Below are 20,478 nucleotides of genomic sequence, written 5' to 3'. Positions count from 1 at the left end.
ATGATTTATATTCATACATATTCATCTATGAACATATATTTAGGAGTGAACATAACATGAGAAAAAGCACGTGTATATTAATATATATTCATATATGATCATAAAATTCATATAACATTCATATATGATCTTGGTGGTGACCCTGTTGATAGCAAGAGCACAAGTGGAATGATTTTCTATCTAGGAAGGAATGTGATAACTTGGCAATCCCAAAAGCAAAAGACTGTTGCTTTGTCCACATGTGAAGTCGAGTTCATGGCAGCTACAACAGCAATATGCCAAGCCATTTGACTTGCTAATCTCTTGAAGGATGCCTATCACCTTATATGTTGATAACAAGTCAGCAATCACATTGATGAAAAATCCTGTGTTTCATGGTCGAAACAAACACATTGGCATTCGTTATCACCTCATACGAGAATGTGTTGAACATGGGCAAATTATAGTGGAATATGTCAACTCGAAGGATCAAAGGGCGGACATCTTTACAACGGCTTTAACATATGTGAAACATAGTGAAATGTGAAACATCATCGGCGTGACGAATCTCGAGCCAAGTTCGGTTTAAGGGGGAGAATGTGAGTGTAAACCTGACTTGGGTGACTTAGGTATAAACCTGACAAGAGTAATTGCACCACCCTCTTCTGTTGACAAACGAATGCTTCCTTTGTTGACATTAAAATGACAACTTCATATGTTCACATAATGAACACAATAAATGGTAGCAGTAGTAATTGTAGGCTTGTTTAGATATAAATAAGAGCTCTAAGTTCAGTTGTAGAACACCACAAAACAGAGAATGATAGAAAAATACTTAGAGTGAGTATTTGTAATAGAGGGTTATTTTCTATTTATGTAATATTGAGCTTGTAAGCTCCTTCTTTTGCTTAATAAAAGTGTGTTTCAACCCCAATAGTTAATTTAAATTAATCTAATATGGTTGCTTTTAAAATTATGATCTTCTTTTCACATTTTAGAAATGGTGTTGAAATTATTTTTAATGTAGCGACATTATCATATCATCTTGAATATAGATGGACGGTCAGTATGTACTTTTAAGCTTAACAAGACTTTGATTTTGATTTGATGGTATGAAGATAATGTATGGCTGTATGCATATATGTACATATGCCACGCTTATATTCGTTGACTATATACACACCTCACAAACCATTAAGTGTCAATGTGAACAGCGGAAACCATATATCTCCATCCCTAGTTCTCTTTCCTTCTTGAGTCTTAGACATGTTAGTCATCAAATCAAAAGTCAATTTATATAAATTAATTGAACTTTGAAGATGTTTCTGAGAGGGATTGAGGAAGAGTAAATTTCCCAAAGGGTAATAGAATGATGAGTCTAGGGAAGTGATAAGTACAAGAGGTAAGATGCAGTTGGGTTGGCCATGTCAAAGACCCACAAACATATACACTCTTGCTGACCATTTGGAAAGTCTCTTGTCTTCCAGCCATTACCAGATCTCTCTCTCTCTCTCTCTCTCTCTCTCTCTCTCTCTCTCTCTCTCTCTCTCTCTCAATTATACTTCATAAAATCTTTCCATTCTTATCGGAAAGCAGTTTGAGAGAGAATGGGTAGAGGAAAGACAGAGATCAAGAGGATAGAGAACTCAAGTAACAGGCAAGTCACCTACTCAAAGAGAAAGAATGGAATCATCAAGAAAGCAAAAGAAATCACTGTTCTTTGTGATGCTAATGTCTCTCTTGTTATCTATGGCTCTTCTGGCAAGATGCATGAGTACTGTAGCCCCAAAACCGAGTATGTGCCTCCTGAACTTGAACATCTTTTTTTCCTCTTCTATTTAGGGTTTTCTTTCTTTTGACTTGTACCTGGTTTTCTACTGTAACTTGATTTCTATCAGATTTCTTGTCGTGGGTTGATATTAAATTATTATTTTTAATTCTTCATTTTGTGTAATATAATAAAATGGAAGCTTGATTGACATGCTGGATCGATATCAAAGGCTTTCTGGAAACAAGTTGTGGGATGCTAAACATGAGGTATGTATCTCTCTCTCTCTCTCTCTCTCTCTCTCTCTCTCTCTCTACATTAATTTTTCTTGAAATATCTGTTTATTTGAAGATCTTTCTTTGCTAAAATTATGTCAAGTAACTGGATATACGAATTCTATGACCAGATCTACATATAGGATAGGATCCAGCACTTTGACTCACTAATACTATATGAGATGTTACATCCATCACCAGATCTGGTAGAAACTGGTTTTCTCTCTCTACACTTGTCTTGCACAAACCTAGTAATGGAGTGCTAATTTTATGCTTGGGTAGAAATATATTCGAAGGAAAACACATTATTCACATCTGAGGCGTACGGTTTATGAATAGTTTTTTTTTTTTTTTTTTTTTTTTTTTTTATCAGTAGGAATTTTATAAAAAACACTAAGTAGACGCTAGACATGTACATGTGCCTTCCTAATTTATTTCGTTGTGATGACTAATTGATATTTTCTCTTGATTATGTTGGAACTCCCTACTCCCTCCCATCAGAATCTGCAAAGTGAAATTGATAGAATGAAGAAAGAGAACGAGAACATGCAAATTGAGCTTAGGTAACCTCTCTCTCTCTCTCTCTCTCTCTCTCTCTCTCTCTCTCTCTCTCTCTCTCTCTCATGTTTTGTTGGTGATGTGTATGAGATAGTATATATTTTATTTTAGGCACTTGGGAGGGGAAGACATATCATCTTTGAACTATGAAGAACTAATTGCGTATGAAGATGCACTTGAAAATGGACTCACAAGCATTCGTGAGAAAAAGGCAAGCAAATATTCAATAGATACATATATTGGTGTTTTAAGAAATTAAGTATATCTGAAATTCTGATCACATTTCTTGTAATTTTGAACAGGATGAAATCCCAAAAATCATGAGGAAGCATGTATATTTCCTAGATCTTCTTTTTGTTCACCAATATTTAATTAATTGTGAGCATGCTAAACTTGTGTAAGTGTTTTTGAAATAGGAACTAGTTCTGGAGGAGGAGAATAAGCATCTCATGTATTTGGTGGTAAGTTTTCTTCATACGTCTAACAAATCTATCATTCTCGCCTAGAAGTTATATACAGTAGATGGTAAAACTCAGTATTTGTTTCAGTCTACAAGATATATAATCTCGTCATTCAGTATAACTACTTAGTAATTTTCAGGTTAAAATGGTTAGATAAAGAAGATGCCTTTTTTCATAGGATAAAAATGATGCAAAAGGAGATCTAATTTCATGGAATAATGGAAATTATATAAGTTCAATTGGATGGATGAAATGCAAAAGGAGATAAAACGATTGGCATATTTCTAATAATTTGTTGGATGTTACACAAGTTAAGGGTTAGATTAAAGCATACAATTATATATATCATATCTAACTGTCAGGCTGATATTTGTGATACATAAACATGCAGCAACAAGGTGAGATGGCCCATGGAAGATTATCAAGCTGATCAAGAGCCATTCTCCTTTCGGGTTCAGTCAATGCAGCCTAACTTGCATGAGAGGATGTATCATAATTTGCTTATAGAACTCCAATTTCGTAATGTGACTTAGTAGGGTGTCTGTTGTTCGTATGACTATTAGATTCTGACTTTGTCTTTTTGAGTGATTAATTTTTTAGATCATTAGGGCATCCACAATGCATTAAACTTGTTAGAGTTTAATAGAATGAGACATCTTCATTTTACTTGTTATACAACTCTATATTAATTTCCTACAATGCATTGAACTCAATAGAATTCTATGGAATATATAATTAATAATTAAAATGTTTCCTTTTTCCTATTTAACTCTATATCCATTGAATGCCAATTAGACATACCATTCCATTCAACTCTCTCATTTAACTATGCTGTGTGGATGCTCTTAACTACACTATATATGGAGCAAGAATTTGGGCTCTTAACTACACTATATATGGAGCAAGAATTTGGAAAACCAGATGGTTTTCAACAAAAGATAATATCTAGTATATTTGATGGTCTTTTTGCAATTAATGGCATTTCATTGTTTGATTTATAGCCGGAAAATTAATACGACTCACAATGTGTCAATTCCTCCCAAACTTTTTTAGTCCTAAAACAAAGTTGTTTTTAGTTTACAGCATATTATTTCAGTCCCATTGCCTTTACGAAACATTTTTTTTTGAACAGCGCAACTTTTATAAAAAGCACTCCTAGCAAGGCGCTAATGAAACCTTCGTATTTGATCGCCTCCACCCCCAACCTTCTATTTGAGTCCTCAAACATGATCAAATCATCGATGGAATCGACTCGCTCAAGGTTTAGGAGGTGCAACCACCATCTGATCAGATGAACGATTACCTCTTTAATTTTTTATCGTTCCTCAAGGTACCAAGGAATTGGAAAACCATCCTGCGTGCTATCAGTTGGATGTATAAATTGTTGAAGACAATAACTGCCTTCAAAAAACAACTTCCATAAAACATCATTCCTTATAAGGCCCTAATGGTGGTCGATGTCATTATTCTATAAGCCTACTGAGACATGTTCCAAACATTAGGAGATAGGGAAAGAACCCATGAAGTCATTTCTTATCAATATCTTCACATCTAAAATGGATGATAACTAGAAAGCTACTTGGCAGGAAATGCCTCCAAGCATCAACCAGCAACCACAACCCAAAAATCTTGAATACGGTAGTCTTATAGACACTCATCTTACCACTTGAATCAAGATTCTTTGGTACAAACTCAGCCACAATTGATAAGACCACTATTCCATTGTTGGAGCAGAAAGTACTACAAGTAACCTTTAGCGACATACACATCTAATACCTTACACATAATAATCATTATATTATCATAGGAAAAATGACGGGAGGATAATGAACTGTTGATTTATTCACATTTAGTCTTTTTTTTGTACATCATATATCATCCAATTTGTTGAATTTGTTCACATATTACCCTTAGGACCTACTACTATAGGTAAAATGGTAATATATGAAGAGGGTTGGCTCAAATATATTTGGGGCCCGGACAAAAATAAAATAGAGGCCCTTCAATTATTAGAAATTCGTTTGATCACTAAATTTAAGTCAAATTTGATAAAGAATTTATTGTTGAGATATGAACCGGATAGGTGAGTTTTTTAACCGTTTGTACTGCAAATTTATTATTGTTATGTGATATATATATATATATATATATATATATATATATATATATATATATATATATATATAAACAAATTCAAAAAAATTTAAATAAAATTTTGTAAAACAAATCCTAATGATAAACTTGAATCCGAACATGTTAACAATGAATTAAGATATCTATCCAACTAAACCAGATAAAATCATAAAAATAATTTTAGGAAAGAAGTCGCATAAAAAAAGGGTATACATGAGTTGATATTATAAAAAACTATGACTTTAGTAGGTAACCTTAAGTACTATTTACAAATGTCTTTATGTTTACAAATAAAAATGAGGTACGGATAGGGAAATAACATAGGAGAGTGATATCCATATTTAACTAAAACATAGATTTCGATGATGTAATCATCCGAAATGAAAACGAATTGTAACGTTGCAAATTCATATTAGATGTACTAGTATTAAAGAGAATAAAATGTTCCATTAAATGTTACATGTAATTATAAATAACTAAAATTTCTTAACTATGACTATTATGATAAATTAAGGTATTATAAGAGTTTATTTGAAAATTTGAAGGGGTTAAATGCCATAAAAGTAAATTGAAGGGAGGTAAATGTGGATTTCATAAAGTTTTACATAACTAAAGAAAATGAAAACCATGATAGAATATGGAACACAATAGGAAAGTTTAAGGACAAAAGATGTGAATTTTGATTTGAAAAGGGAAAACACTAAGGGATATTAGTTGAAAAGCTAGATGACAACTAAAAAACTAATTGATAGCTCATGTTAGTTGAAAAAGTAGCTGATAAAAAATTACATTTAGTAAAAACTAGTTGATAAGTTAGCTGCAAGATATAAAATGACATAAAAAACATTTAGAAAAAATGATTTTTTATAACTAGTTAAGTTTATATTTGGAAATTTTTTAAAAAAAACTTATGAAAAGCTAATCTAAATAGCTTGTTAAAAAATTAGATTATAAATTAGATTTTTTAAAAAAGCTAGTTTTTAAACTACTTTGTGGTTTTCCAAACATTACAAATTAAAAAACCTCAAAAAAATAAGGTAACTTATCAGCTAGCTGTGACGTGCCAAACACAACCTAACTATAAAATTTATATGAATAAATGGACGATGCAACAAACCTAATTAAAAAAAAAGAATGTCATTGCTAAGATTAGAACAATGGGTGCTTATATAGAAGGCCCACGACTTTAACATGTAATCTAGAATTAATTTGATTATATCCTTACATCCTTAGATATATATTAGTTAATATATAAATCAGTTTTAAAATTGGGCCTCAAATTTTTACGAGGCCCTCGGTCGTTGTCCAACTTGCCCAACCCATTCAGTCGATTCTATATGTGTACAGTTTCAACAAGTTAGTTGATATATATAATGTACAATAAAAAAATGACTAAATGTGAGCAAAAAAAGAACCTCCCACCACAACCGCCACCGCCACCTCTACCTTTGTTATTGTCACTATCACTGTCACAACCTCCACCACCACCATCACCTCCATCGCCGCCACCGTCACCACCTTCGCCTCTGTCACCAACACCACCTCCACCACCGCCATTGTGGTGGTGGTGTATAAAAGTGGAGGTGGCAGTGGTGGTGGCGAAGGCGGGGCTGGTGATGGAGACAGTGGTGGTGGTGGAGGTGGTGGTGGCGAAAGCGCAGATGGCGGTGGTAGTAGAAGTGGTTGGAGGTGGTGGGGGTTCTTTATTTGTTCACATTTAGTCATTTTCTTTTGTACACTATAGTCTATATATCATCCAACTTGTTGAAATTGTTCACGTATTATCCTTTTACCAACAGTAGCATGTTGCAAGGGTAATATGTGAACATGTTCGACAAGTTGGATAGTATATAGTGTACAACAAAAAAGAAATGGACAAAATGTGAACAAAATCAACAATTCATTACTGTCTGAGTTATTTTTCCATTATCATACTAGTGAGTAATGACAAATAAAATGTGTTATTACAGTTATGTGTAAAATATGTTACACACTTAATTTGTAGCTTCTTAAACTATTGTTTCACTTTTGATTAACAATTACAAAAAGAGATTATTCGGCAAATGACCAAAATATAGGGTGAGTTTGAAGAAAATGACCACAAAAATGAAGATTTCAGAAAATGACCACATGTTTCGCAGAGGGGGTTCTGCGGAATCATAAACACCTCTGCGGAATGTGAACACCTCTGCGGATTTTGGTTTTTTCATTTTTTTTTCGTTTTTTCTTTTTTTTCGTTTATTAATATTATATTTTTTTAATCACATAAGGTATTATGCGATTATTATGTAAAAAAAATTGTTTTCGTTTTTCCTTTTTCTTATTTAATTACCCGTTTATAAAAGTTGTGTGTTTAATAAAAATTATACAAATATTTTATGTTTTTTTATAAAATTACACACACCGGTATTTTGAATAATAAACATACTTTAAGTAGGTTACAAAACATACTTTAGAAAACATAAACATACAACCTTCATAATAAACATACTTTGAAATAAACTTCATTAAAGTCTCTGTGGATCCTCTACAGCTCTGCGAAATCTTTGTTTTTTGATTTTTTTAATTTTTTTTTTTTTGCGTTCATTTTCGTTTATTAATATTAATTTTTTTAATACACTATTACCTTATGTGATTATTATGTAAAAAATTTGACAAAAAAAAGTTAAAAATAATGAAATGTTTTATGTAATATGTTTGTTACTGATGTATGTTTTTAATGTATTTTTACTGTTTTGTATTTTATGTTCTATGGAATAAAGTAGAAGTAAACTCAGCTGATTTCGTAAATAACTTAATACAAACCAAATACATATAAATAACCTAATACAAACCGGTGCATATAAATAACCTAATTAAAATTATACAAATATTCCATGTTTTTTATAGGTTACAAAACATACTTTAGAAAACATAAATATACAACCTTCATAATAAACATACTATGAAACAAACTTTATTCATTCAAATCGAACCACGAAAACTTTGAGGTGTACACAGATCCGCAGAGGTGTATACTGATCCGCAGAAATGTACACTGATCCGCAGAGGTGTACACTGATCCGCAGATAACAGTTTTGTGGATTTCCAAACAGTTCTGTGGACTGATATTAAACATAAGTTCATTATTTTTAACCTTTTTTTTGTCAAATTTTTTACATAAAACATAAGGTATTAGTGTATTTAAAAAAAACTAATATTAATAAACAAAAACAAAAAAGAGAAAAAATTAAAAAACGAAAAATTAAAAATTAAAAAACTCAAGATCCGCCGAGGTGTTTCGGTTCCTCAGAGGCAAACGTATTACATAAAACATTTCATTATTTTTAACCTTTTTTTGTAGAATTTTTTACATAATAATCACATAAGGTATTAGTGTATTTTAAAAAAATTATATTAATAAACGAAAATGAACGCAAAAAAAAAAAAAAAAAAAAAAAGAAAAGAACCAAGATCCGCAGAGGTGTTTATGGTTCCGCAGAACCCCCTCTGCGGAACCTGTGGTCATTTTCTGAAATCTTCATTTTTGTGGTCATTTTCTTCAAAATCACCCTATATTTTGGTCATTTGCCGAATAAGCTCTTACAAAAACATTAATATTTAGGGATTATTGACATTTACTATAAAAAATAACATGAACCCTTAGAATATTTGGTTTCTGACACGAAATCCAAAGAGTCGCCAAATACATGGAAAAAATGGGTGGAGGAATTGGCCTATTAAGTAGCTATATAAACAATGTGTTTTTTTATGAACGACAATTATACTACGATCCACCAATGGATACTAGATGTATGGATTAGAGTGTACTAGCCAATACCATATTACGACTCCAAAAAGACTAATAAATCTCCTTTCTTTTACATAGGCTACTGATAAAAAGAAATAACATTACTTGTATTTCATTAAGGCATGCTGATTTGATTTAGCGATTGAACACCTTATTGTTTCGAAATCTTAAAATAGCCTATATCGTCGAGCACATGACAACATCAAAACACAGAGTGATGAGAATCGAAGGTTGTGCCATACCAACCTAAGGGATTAAGGACGGAAGGTATGTAACCTGAATTACACAGGTGCGACCATTTGAACACTACAACAAAAGGAATTACTAGTGACAGCAAATCGATTTGTGGATAATTCAGCGACATACTTCCCATATGCCCAAATTCGTGGGTAAACTTTTCCCACATGTTTACCGAATTTTTTTTTTCAAATCAAGTTACGAAAATTTGTCAGTAATCCAATACAAAAATGTTTACCATGAATTTTCAAATCAACCAAATAGACACATATTTGTCATGGGTTACCAACTTACCACTTATATTCCAAAAAAAGATTAGTTTTAGCATGGATTACCCATTAAGTTTTTAGACTATTCAAAAAGTAAATTATAGTTTGGTCCCTGTGGTTTGGTCAGATTCATACTTTCAGTCCAACCTTTAAAAATTTGACAAAATACATCCTTGTGATTTAAGAAATTCCACAACACATCATTACTCCATTTAAAAAGACCATTTTACCTTTACTTTTATATATATATATATATATATATATATATATATATATATATATATATATATATATATATATATATATATATATAATTGTTTATTTATCTTTTATATTTTTTCGCTTACATTTTATTTTATTTAGATTTTTTATTATTTAGATTTTATTTGACATTTTTTCGAATATAATGTTTAATAATTTTGTTTTCATTTTTTTCATTTATACTTTTTTGATACTTTATTTTAATAATTTTTTCTAGCTAGTTTTTTAACGTGTTGTTTAAATACATTTTAATTTTTTTTAAACGTTTTGTTTGTTTATATTTTTTAAAAAAAATGTAAAAGAGTTCGTTAAATATGAATATTATTAACATAGATTAGGTATAAAATTATTTTTCTAATATGATTAATAGATAGGCTAACCGAAATTCGAAAACATGTTTCAAGTTATATAATGGCTAATTGGAAACCATATAGCTCGCAAACGAACAAAATTTCAAAAAATAAAAAAATGAACTCGAAAATATTGACACATGTGATTGAAATATAGGAATTCTGATTAACATTTGTTATTCGAAACAAAATGTAAAAAATTTCTGAAACTAAAAAAATTGAACTTGAAGTCATTGACACTCGTTTCGAATTCCGGTTAGTCTATACATTAACCCTATTAAAATAAATAATTTTATACCTGATATATGTTAATCATATTCACATTTAACTGTCTTTTTCTTATATTTTTTATAAAAAAAATATTTACAAAAAGCTTTACAAAAATTTAAAAAAACAAAAGATCAAAAAAAACATTAAAAAATGTATTCAAACAAAACATCAAAAAAAATAAAAAAATTATTAAATAAAACATCAAAAAAAAAATAAACTAACAAAATATAAAAAACATTAAAAATATATATTTGAATAAAATTTCATAAAAAATATAAATAAATAAAATAAAATGTAAGCGGCAAAACATTAAAAAATTAAACAATTATATATATATATATATATATATATATATATATATATATATATATATATATAGGGGACAGTTCAAATAAAAACAGTAAATAGTGTGAGAACATAAAAACACTTTTTTATGTTATTATTCTGCAATGAATTTTGTATCGACAACTTTATGTCATTATTCAGCAAAGAATAAATGAATAGTCAAAGGTTAAAATTAAAATTAGAATTTACTACAAAAATGCACATACATAAGTTTATAATAGAATAATAACATTGTAATGAATATATGATTAATCGAAAGTTAATATTTATATTAGAATTACTTCAATAATGCACATATACAAAATTCATTACAGAATAATAACATAAACATAGTGTTTTTACGTTCTCATACTATTTACTGTTTTTATTTGAACTTACTTCTATATATATATATATATATATATATATATATATATATATATATATATATATATATATATATATATATATATATATATATAGGAGGGCTAATGCGAAAATGCAAATAATTTGCGAAAACGCGAAAACAAGGAAAACCTATGAGATTGTGTCACCTTAACCTTATATTTTGGACAAGAATTCATCCAAATTTTGAACTACATGATGATAATCGATGATAAATGAGAAATTGTTTCATATTAGCAAAACATGTTTTTCACTTTTTTTATTATGAAAACTTGAATTTTAAAGTGGTTAAGGACGTGGAAAAAAAAGAAACGGTTTTTAAAAACCACATTTACATCTATAATATCATAACACCCTCTCATGTAAACTTATTATCTTTAATTTATTGTTAATAAATTTAATTTCTAAAATACATGTGTTTAAATTTTATAAGATAAAATCTGTTTTTGCATTTTCGCAAAGTATTTATGTTTTTGCATGAACCTACTTTATATATATAAGAAAAACAAAAATATAAAAGTAAGAGTAAAATGGGCTTTTTAAAGGGAGTGAATATGTGCAATGCAATTTTTTTAAATCATAGGGATGCATCTTATCAAATTTTTGAAATTTAGACAGAAAGTGCGAATATGACCAAACCATAGAGACCAAAACTGTAATTTAATCTTATTCAAATGAGAAATTAAATATCCTCCTATCTTTTCTTCCTACCAATCCTCCTACTCATTTAAATGATGACATGTGTCATATTAGTATCCTAAAATATCATTAAATTTCATTAAATGAGCATTAAATTTTAAACATGTCACCATTTAATTGGGTAAGATGATATGTAAGAACAAAAAGTAGGAGGATATTTAATTTATCTATTCAAATTTGCCACTCATATGATAGAAATCCTCTAACTACTTTATGTTGCTAATCCATCACACATGTGTTGAAAATTAGGCTTTTACTATTTGTGGGAGATCGGTGGAAAATTCGTCGATATGTAGCATCAAAATAAATTTATGGACAATTCTTTTTGCTAATAGTCCACTATAAGTGTCACGCTACATTCAAAGAAGATGTGTTCTAAAAATGATCGATAGTGGTAAGGAAAAAAATCTATAAATTGGCAGTCAACAGTCAACGATCACAAACAAAACGGTCATAAAAGCTCCAACGATCACATTTGTCGGTGGTGGAAACCCACCAGCAGTAATTTACCACCAGTAGAAATGAGGGTGCGATGCGGTGTTCACCGCCAGTAATCCTTTCCACATACGCACACCATCGGTAATTACCGGTCCACACTGTATAGCCTAATGGACACCTTTACTCTTGAGGAGAGTTTTTAACCATAATAGAGTGATTGGAAAAAATATTTACCATTTTAGTGTTCTTTCAAAAATATTTTCCAAAATGGTATTACTTTAATTTGAAAACTAATATTATTGTTTAAAAAAACACGTTTGTTTTGGTTACCTGGAAGGTTGGAACGAGGCTCGAACAGAAAAGAAAAGAAAAATCGTAAACGCAAACTAGGGCTCCACCAATCGTTCAGTCGTTGTCGCACGTCCACCATCGCCGGCCACCTGCGGCCTCCTCCATCCGTCGTCGACCACCTGCAACATCCTCCACCCTTCGCTCCATTCAAGGTATGCAAAGCTGTTATCGATTTTGATTCTTCCCGCTCGTTTTCTGTTTAATTTTTTTGCTTCTCTATTATCGAATTGTTGTTTCTCGATTCCGATTCTTCAGTTTTCTGTTTACTTTTTCTTCTCTATTCTGTTTCTCGTTAGGACGAATTGTTGATCAATTTTCGTTTTTGTTTATTATTTTTTTTGTAGATGGGTTTATCACAACTTGTTTTTTTTTAATATTTTTGTAGATGGAATTGATTGCAAACATGTCATTATGTTTCTTTTTTCTTGTTAGCATAAATTCGTATGATCATTTTTTGATCAATTTGTGCTTGTTTTTGTTTGTTTTGTAGATGAATTCTATAATAGACATGATTGACAATGAGAATTTTTCTATAATCTCTCAAGCTGTTGTTGTGACTGATTTGATAAATATAGACAATGAAGTTGAGTTAAATGAAATATTGGAAGATGGAATTGGAGATAATGATGATGAAGAAGCATCTTTTGACAATAATGTTGAAGTACCTTCAACTTGTACTGATATGGAAGGAACAAATTTGACTAGTGATGACAATTGGATTGTGACACAATCAATGAGTAAGAATGATTTTACGCGAGAGTTGGGAAAAGATTCTTTCAAGAATAAAGAGGAACTTGTTAGAGCAATCAAGATCCATATCATCGGGACACATAGACAATTTGAGGTCATTGAGTCACACCCAACTATTTGGACACTAAGATACAAGTTGTACTTACAATCTGGTTGCAAATGGAAACTTCATGCAAGTAAACGTAAACGTAGTGGTTATTTTGAAATCACAACGTATACCGGTCCACACACTTGTTTACACTATAAGCTTTCTCAAGACCATCCGAACCTAGATGCAAGCTTGATTGCTATGGAAACTAGACACCTTATAAAAGAGCAACCTTCTATCAGTATTCCGGCTTTGAGAGTTGAAATAGTTGAAACATTGGGCTATACTCCTTCATATAAAAAGCTTTGGGTTGGAAAGAAAAAAGCAATTGAACATGTGTTTGGAAACTGAGAAGAGTCTTATGTCGCTTTACCAAAATATCTAGGCGCACTTCAAAAGTTCAATCCAGGAACTATAGTTGAATTGTGTGTTTCAAGATCGACCGATGTGGATGAAGTTGAATTTAGGCGTGTTTTTTGGGTTTTTTTTCTCCCTCTATCAAAGGGTTTCACTATTTTCGACCGATGATTAGCATTGATGGCACACACTTTTATGGTAAATACAAGGGTAAGATGATGATTGCAATGGGAGTTGATGGTAATAATTAATTTTTTCCACTTGCATTTGCTATTATAGAACATGAATCTTATGATACTTGGGATTGGTTTCTTTCTCATGTCAAGAATCATGTGGTGAAAGACCGTGAAGGCATATGTCTAATATTTGATCGTCATGGCGGAATTCTTAAGGCTATCAATGAGCATGGATCTCCATGGTTAGAGCCACGTGGCTTTCATAGGTATTGTTATATTTCTTAACTATTCTTTTATGACATTTCAATAATTTGTTTCATTAACTTACACTATTTTTATTTTATTTTAAAGGTATTGTTTACGACATTTCATCAACAACTTTTATGACAAGTTTCGTAATTCAGAAATGGAAGCTTTAGCTTATCGTGTCGGGAGTCAGAATCAAATTCGAAAGTTCAACTCCATCATGGAAGAAATTGGGAAATTAAATCCACGTGCTCGACAATGGTTGGAGAGTCATCCACTTAATAGATGGACACTTGCACATGATGGTGGAAGGAGATATGGGTTGCTCACAACAAATTTGTCAGAGATTTTCAACAGTGTACTTAAAGGTGCTCGTTTTTTTACCAGTCAGAGCTTGTGTGAAACTTACATTCTATAGTATGGTGCATTATTTTGAGGTGAGATGTCCTTTAGGATCTAGTTCTCAAGCTAATGGAGATGCATATACTCCATATGTTGTTGTAAAACAAGTAGCTTTGATGGCAAAAGCAAGTGCACATTCCTTAAGATCTTTTAACCAAGAAAAAGGTATATCTGAGTTGATAACTCAAAGAGGTCGAAATGTGCAAGTAGTTAATTTGGAACAAAAAACTTGCACATGTGGTAAATGGAAGGCATTTAAATATCATTGTTCTCATGTCTTGAGTACATGTGTCAGACTCTCTTTGAATAGTTAGCAATATGTTGATAAATGTTACTCGATTGAATACTATTGTGCTACTTGGGCATCTGAGTTCTCCCCGCTTCCTCATGAAGTGTATTAGCCACAATCACCATTTAATGAATTAATTCAAAGTTTAGAACTATTACAAAATAAAAAATGTCGTCATCGTTCAACAAGACTAAAAAATGGTATGGATATTAAAGAAGGAAGAAATACCAATCTTTGTGGAATTTGTAGGCAACCGATGCATAATCGAAAACGATGTCCATCTATGCCAAGGTAGTTTAGAAAAAATATATTTTTATGGTATTTGTTGTGATTATTCTCTTATTTTTTTTCTTTTTTTACAGGTAATGATTTGTTACCGGTTAAAGTTCAAGCTAATTGTGATGTTTTTATTTTTGTAATAAACAATTTTGGAGTTTTTTTGTGGTGTTTTTTTTTTTTTTTTTTTGTAACAAACAATGTTGAGTTTTTTATTTTATTTTATTTTATTACCTTAAAAACATTATATGTGAATGTTGGAGTTTTTGCAACTTAAAATATATTGTAGTTTTAATTTGTGATGGCTAAAATTTGATGGTCAAAAGATAGTATAAGAAAAACGATATTTAAAAAAAAATAGAAAAAAAAAGGATAAAACAGTAAAAAAAGATTAAAAAAAACTAAAATAAAAGCTATCATTTAAAAATATATATAAAAAAACGGTAAAAAAATGGAATAAAAGAGAAATTAGAGAAAAATAAGATATTTAAAATTAGAAAAAAAAAACTGAAAAATAAAGAAAAATGAAAAAAAATACTGGAAAGAACATTATCATCCATAAAAACTCCTCTTGAGGAATGTGTACTTTTTGGGCTTTGAAGCATGGGCCAGGCCGGGCCTTGGCCATCTTTGTCTATGAGTAGAAAACTAGAAATAAACGTCAATTCAAACCGATAAACTGTTACAACTTCCATCAACAAAAAACACTCGTTCCAACAATTTCTTCGCCACCGAACGGAGTGACCGTTTTATAGGAAGCCGCAACAGTTATCAGAAAACAGCGATCGATTCTCTTCTTCACCTTCACTTGATGTGCGTTTATCTTTTCCTTAACCTTTCTTATATTACTTTGAAATTTTAATCTATGATTTCGTTTTTTTTTTTTTAAAGTTCAGTAGTTCTAGGGTTTTTAGATTTTTCGTTATGTTTATAGAATCTTCGTATAATCACACTTGATTTCATATTGGTTGTATCCATTGTTTGTTAATTTACATTAAAAATCCACTTTGCAACTGCTCATAACTAATGTGCACAATGCTCTGCAATATATCTTTGCAAATTGAATTGCGACATTGTTGCCTGCGGGATGCAGTAGGGAGTCTGTTCTTCATGTATTAAAAAGCATATATATTCATTTGATCGATCCGTTACATTATATGTTATTCTTTGAAAATACGTTGATAAATTTAATGCAATTTTCATATAAAAGCATATGCAAATGCCTTTGTATAATTTAACTTTGCTTTATACATGTTAAAGTTACGATGCCATCTACATCAAAATCAAAATCAAATCGAGGAAAACCCAAGAATTTCAAGTTCGTTCCAAAACCAAAGCAACAATGGCGTGTGAAGGAACAGAAAAGGAATTGGCTGGAGATCCCATCTGATGTAATGGCTAATATTCTATACAGAGTTGGTGTTCATGACATTCTTGAGAATGCCCAGAAAGTTTGCACTACTTGGCGTAATATCTGCAAGGACCCTGCCATGTGGAGGGTCATTTATATGGAAAATATTTACACGGATCCAAATGCAAGACCTCGCCTACGGGAAATGTGTAAGAATGCTGTGGATCGAAGCCAGGGCCAATTGGTTGATATCACCATGGTGAATTTTACAGATGATGAGCTTCTTGAGTATGTTGCTGATAGGTATGTGTGCTTAGTGTAATTTGTATCAGCCCAATATGAATCACTCACTACATGATCTTGCTTTTTAATTGTTTTTTTTTCTTTGTTTAACAGATCAAGTCGGCTTAAACGTCTTGAAATTGCATGTTGCTATGGTGAAATTTATGGAAGCTTTAACGAAGCTTTGAAGAAGTTTCCATTATTAGAGGAACTCAGTCTCCACGCAACTAATATCTCAGAAGAATCTATTGCAACTGCAGGGCGTTGTTGCCCTATGCTAAGAACACTGAAAATAAATCAAGAAGCAGATAGGTATTGGTATGGGTATGATGGTGATGAGGGGTTAAACATTCTCAATGAGATACCCATATATATTGGAGAGAACTTACATGAGTTAAGGCACCTTGAACTTATTGGAATGAACATCTCGAATTATGAGTTGAAAGTGATTTTGGATGGTTGTTGTCATCTTGAATCACTTGACTTGCGTCAATGCTTGTACGTTAATCTTGAGGGAGAATTTGGGAAAAAATTATCAGAAAAGATTAAATGTTTGAAATTGCCCAATGATAGTGTTGAAGGATGTCCTTATATTTATAAAAATGGTGTGAACTTTAGTACTGAGCCTAGAGGCTCTGACTATGATGACTCTGATTATGATGATTCTGAAGTCTGTTATCATTGCGAAGTCTATGATGATTCCGATGATTTCACAGTTCATCATGCTTTTGGAGTCTATGCTGATGATGATGATTTGAATGACATTGAGGACTTGGAGTTGCTACTTTTATGACTGTTTGGAAAATCTCTTTGACATAAAGGTGAGTTTAATGGAATTGTAATCTATATATATTTCTATATAGGTAATAGGTTTATTTTTTTTTCTCCATGCAGAAAGAATGATTTAATAGACAAAGTCAGCGAAAGATGTTTTCCACACTACGCCTCAACTTTTTATTATAAATTTATTGTTTGTATTTATTCTTCAATTTCTCTAAGGCACAACTATTATCTCAAAAAAAAAAAAAAAATTTTAATTTTGTTTAAATAGTGTATGGGTGTGACCATGGAAATGTCTTTACTAATTGTGGTTGATGTTTTTTTTAAGGTGTAGCTGTTGCCTTTGGGAATGACGTTTAGGCTCTGTTTATACACCTCCAAATAAGCGTTCATCATTTCCATTTTTTTTTCTTTTGGCTAAAACTTAGGTGAAGACTAAAGAATTTATGTTGGTTTGTTGATTAATATGGTATCTCATCTTAATTATTTCATTTCAATGTGTACCATTGGTTGACCTCCATTGCTTGGGTATTGTTAATCGGTGTTTTTATTTTCTTCTCCCATTGCCGTTGTGCACCACTCCCTTTCTTCTTCCTTGGCATGGTAAATCTTAGCTGGTGAACTCGGCACCGCTTCTATTGTCTTAAAATAACCAAAGTAAAAAAATGAACGGAAAACCAGTAAATTTTTCTGGTTTAGTCTAAAGGGACCCTATTTATTTAGTCTTGGTTCATCAAATTGGAAAAAATAACTGCTCTTCTGTTTGTTTTGTTTTTTTTTTGTTGAACGGCAAGCGATTAACATTAAGCACAAAAGCAATGTTTTAAAAACCGGTTTGAACCGGCTGGTTGGGCCGGGAATCAGGAAAGGAGCGGTTCAACTATCACCGGTTTATGTTTATTACTGAATCGGATTGAACTAACCGATTTTTACAAAAATCCGGTTGAACCGGTTAAATTGAATAAAAACACATGGAATTGAAACCTTTTGCATAATAAACTTTGGTGGTGTTTTCACAACTGTTAAGATTTGAATAAAAGTGCATGATAAATGTTATGAACTTTTTTTAATTTTTTATATTCATCTAGGACTTTATTTTCTTTTTAATGCACGTGTATTGATGTAAAACCTATGATTATGTGTTATTTTAATGTATTTAAATTGATCTACAAGTTGTTTTCATGTGTATTTTAATGTTTGAACTTGTAGACATCAAGTTTTTGATTTGTGTATGTATGTATGTGTAGGAAAATCCGAAAAAATATGAAAATTATAGAAACCAGTTTACTCAGCGGTCGAACCGATTGAACCGGAAACCGATCACCATACCGGTTCAACTAAAAAACTGGTTTTTAAAACATTGCACAAAAGAGAACGGATTCAAGCAAGGAGCTTGAGCCAAAAAAAAAAAAAAAAGTCAACTACAACAAAACATTTGTAATAGGAGACATACACCAAATTAACTAGATAAACTAACTTTGATCTATTTTTGATCCAATTAAATGTGTTAATGCAAATGTCTTCCGCCAAAAGCATTGTGGCTCACCGAACTTTTCTTGTGATCTGTTTTAGTTTATTTTCGCAATTTTGTACTAGACATCTATAACGCAGAGATCAAAATATAAATATAAACAACCAATTTATTACTTTGAGGAAGGTTTGGTTTGTTGGAGGCGTGTCTATCCATTCTTTGAGTATGTTTGGTTGAAAATAAAACAGTTTGCATTTGTAGATTTTGTAAAACGAATTGCAAAGTAATGTGTAAGATGACCAAAATACCATTTTATTGTTTTTTTTGTAACTTATAACTATTTTTTAATAAAAACGATAAAACTTTCATTAATTAAACTCTTATCCACTCAAACCAATATATGTTTGTTCGGGTGGGTATGGGTTTGGGTGGGTGTGGGTGTGCCTATGTGTATCGGTGTATGTGTATATATGTGTGAATGTCGTTGGCGGTTGGCGGTGTCAATGTCATTGTGGATGTGGGTGTAGGTGTAGCCATGTGTATGTGGTGTGAGGTGTGTAAGTGTAAGTATGAGTGTAAGTGTGGTAGGTAGGGTGAGTGTGTGTAGGGGTTTAGGTGTGAGGGTGGGGTAGATAGGGGTGGGAATGAGGGTAGGATAAAGTGGGAGTGAGACGGGGTGAGTGGTGGGGTAGGATGAGTTGGGGGTGAGACAGACATGTGTGGGGGTATGGGTATAGGTATGGAGGTAGATGGTTGGGTAGAGTGTGGGTATTGTAGGCATTGAGGTTGGCATGGGCTTATTGGCTTGGCATTGGTGTGGATGGGTGGGGGTGTGAGAGTAGGGCATTGGTGTGTGTGGTAGGGTGGGAAGTATGCGTGTGGTGTGGGGTGGAGCGTGTAGGTATCCTATAAATTGTTAAAAGTTTTATAAAAACTAATATAAATAAACATTTCAAAAAGTTATTTTAATTTTTTTTAAAGTCATTAGTATAATGAGTTGAAGTATTATTTAAATTCTTATAATTTTTGGAAATTAGTTTTTTTTTTTTTTTGGATTTTTATAAAACTAAATATCTAGAAAAAAATATATATATTTTTTCAAACATTTACCATAGTGCCCTCTAGCAATTGGCTATTTCTTTCCATATCTTTCTAACATTTATAAGGTCAACCCTTATTTTTAAAACTTAAATCATTTTTTCACAATCAATCAAATCCATCCGATTTAGTAAATAAACAAAAATTTAACCTCCCAGTCTTCACCGTATCCGGTTCTTTTATTCATCGGTTAAAATAAAAACCGGTTTGATTCGTGGACCTCTGGTTTGAACACCTCACTGGCTAGTAGTAAAGACTTAGATTCATTGTAAACTTACATCACAATCACCATAAACAAACATTGTTTCATAAAAGAAAAAGGTAAAAATCGATATCACTTTGGC

The 20,478-nt window shown here is 31.4% G+C and overlaps 2 protein-coding genes across 6 annotated transcripts; both read left to right on the top strand.

Moving 5' to 3' along the window:
* The first annotated feature begins 1,242 nt into the window (after positions 1 to 1,242).
* On the top strand, positions 1,243 to 3,740 carry LOC145133646 (agamous-like MADS-box protein MADS9). Of its 3 annotated transcripts, none has more exons than XM_079068596.1 (7): positions 1,243 to 1,774; positions 1,980 to 2,016; positions 2,524 to 2,585; positions 2,692 to 2,791; positions 2,883 to 2,912; positions 2,997 to 3,041; positions 3,433 to 3,740. In XM_079068596.1, the coding sequence occupies exons 1-7, from the start codon at positions 1,587 to 1,589 to the stop codon at positions 3,469 to 3,471; spliced, it is 501 nt and encodes a 166-aa protein (XP_078924722.1). In that variant the 5' UTR covers positions 1,243 to 1,586; the 3' UTR covers positions 3,472 to 3,740. The 3 variants fall into 3 exon arrangements, with proteins under 3 accessions (XP_078924722.1, XP_078924715.1, XP_078924707.1); XM_079068589.1 differs by lacking the exon at positions 3,433 to 3,740 and adding an exon at positions 3,181 to 3,336 and having other exon boundaries at positions 1,248 to 1,774; positions 1,950 to 2,016; XM_079068581.1 differs by having other exon boundaries at positions 1,252 to 1,774; positions 1,950 to 2,016.
* A 12,089-nt stretch (positions 3,741 to 15,829) lies between these two features.
* Positions 15,830 to 18,128, top strand: LOC145133625 (putative F-box/LRR-repeat protein 9). 3 transcript variants are annotated; one of them, XM_079068563.1, is made up of 4 exons: positions 15,830 to 15,965; positions 16,413 to 16,806; positions 16,900 to 17,606; positions 17,900 to 18,128. In XM_079068563.1, exons 2-3 carry the CDS (start codon positions 16,418 to 16,420, stop codon positions 17,576 to 17,578), a joined length of 1,068 nt encoding a protein of 355 aa, XP_078924689.1. In that variant the 5' UTR covers positions 15,830 to 15,965; positions 16,413 to 16,417; the 3' UTR covers positions 17,579 to 17,606; positions 17,900 to 18,128. The 3 variants fall into 3 exon arrangements, with proteins under 3 accessions (XP_078924689.1, XP_078924687.1, XP_078924696.1); XM_079068561.1 differs by having other exon boundaries at positions 17,894 to 18,128; XM_079068570.1 differs by lacking the exon at positions 17,900 to 18,128 and adding an exon at positions 17,680 to 17,774.
* Positions 18,129 to 20,478: the final 2,350 nt, after the last annotated feature.

The sequence above is a fragment of the Lactuca virosa genome, chromosome 1, assembly GCF_052849685.1.
Source record: "Lactuca virosa cultivar CGN04683 chromosome 1, Lactuca_virosa_CGN04683_v6, whole genome shotgun sequence".
Taxonomy (NCBI): domain Eukaryota; kingdom Viridiplantae; phylum Streptophyta; class Magnoliopsida; order Asterales; family Asteraceae; genus Lactuca; species Lactuca virosa.
Note: the sequence above shows the minus strand (reverse complement) of the source record. Positions and strands in the feature narration are given on the sequence as shown.

What these genes read in the sequence shown, in the direction of transcription:
- LOC145133646 (XM_079068581.1), top strand. Translation starts at nt 1,587, where the DNA reads ATGGGTAGAGGAAAGACAGAGATCAAGAGGATAGAGAACTCAAGTAAC. An exon ending in TACTGTAGCCCCAAAACCGA is followed by an intron (nt 1,775 to 1,949) that starts GTATGTGCCTCC and finishes ATAAAATGGAAG; the next exon opens with CTTGATTGACATGCTGGATC. An exon ending in CAAGCATTCGTGAGAAAAAG is followed by an intron (nt 2,792 to 2,882) that starts GCAAGCAAATAT and finishes AATTTTGAACAG; the next exon opens with GATGAAATCCCAAAAATCAT.
- LOC145133625 (XM_079068563.1), top strand. Translation starts at nt 16,418, where the DNA reads ATGCCATCTACATCAAAATCAAAATCAAATCGAGGAAAACCCAAGAAT. An exon ending in CTTGAGTATGTTGCTGATAG is followed by an intron (nt 16,807 to 16,899) that starts GTATGTGTGCTT and finishes TTTGTTTAACAG; the next exon opens with ATCAAGTCGGCTTAAACGTC.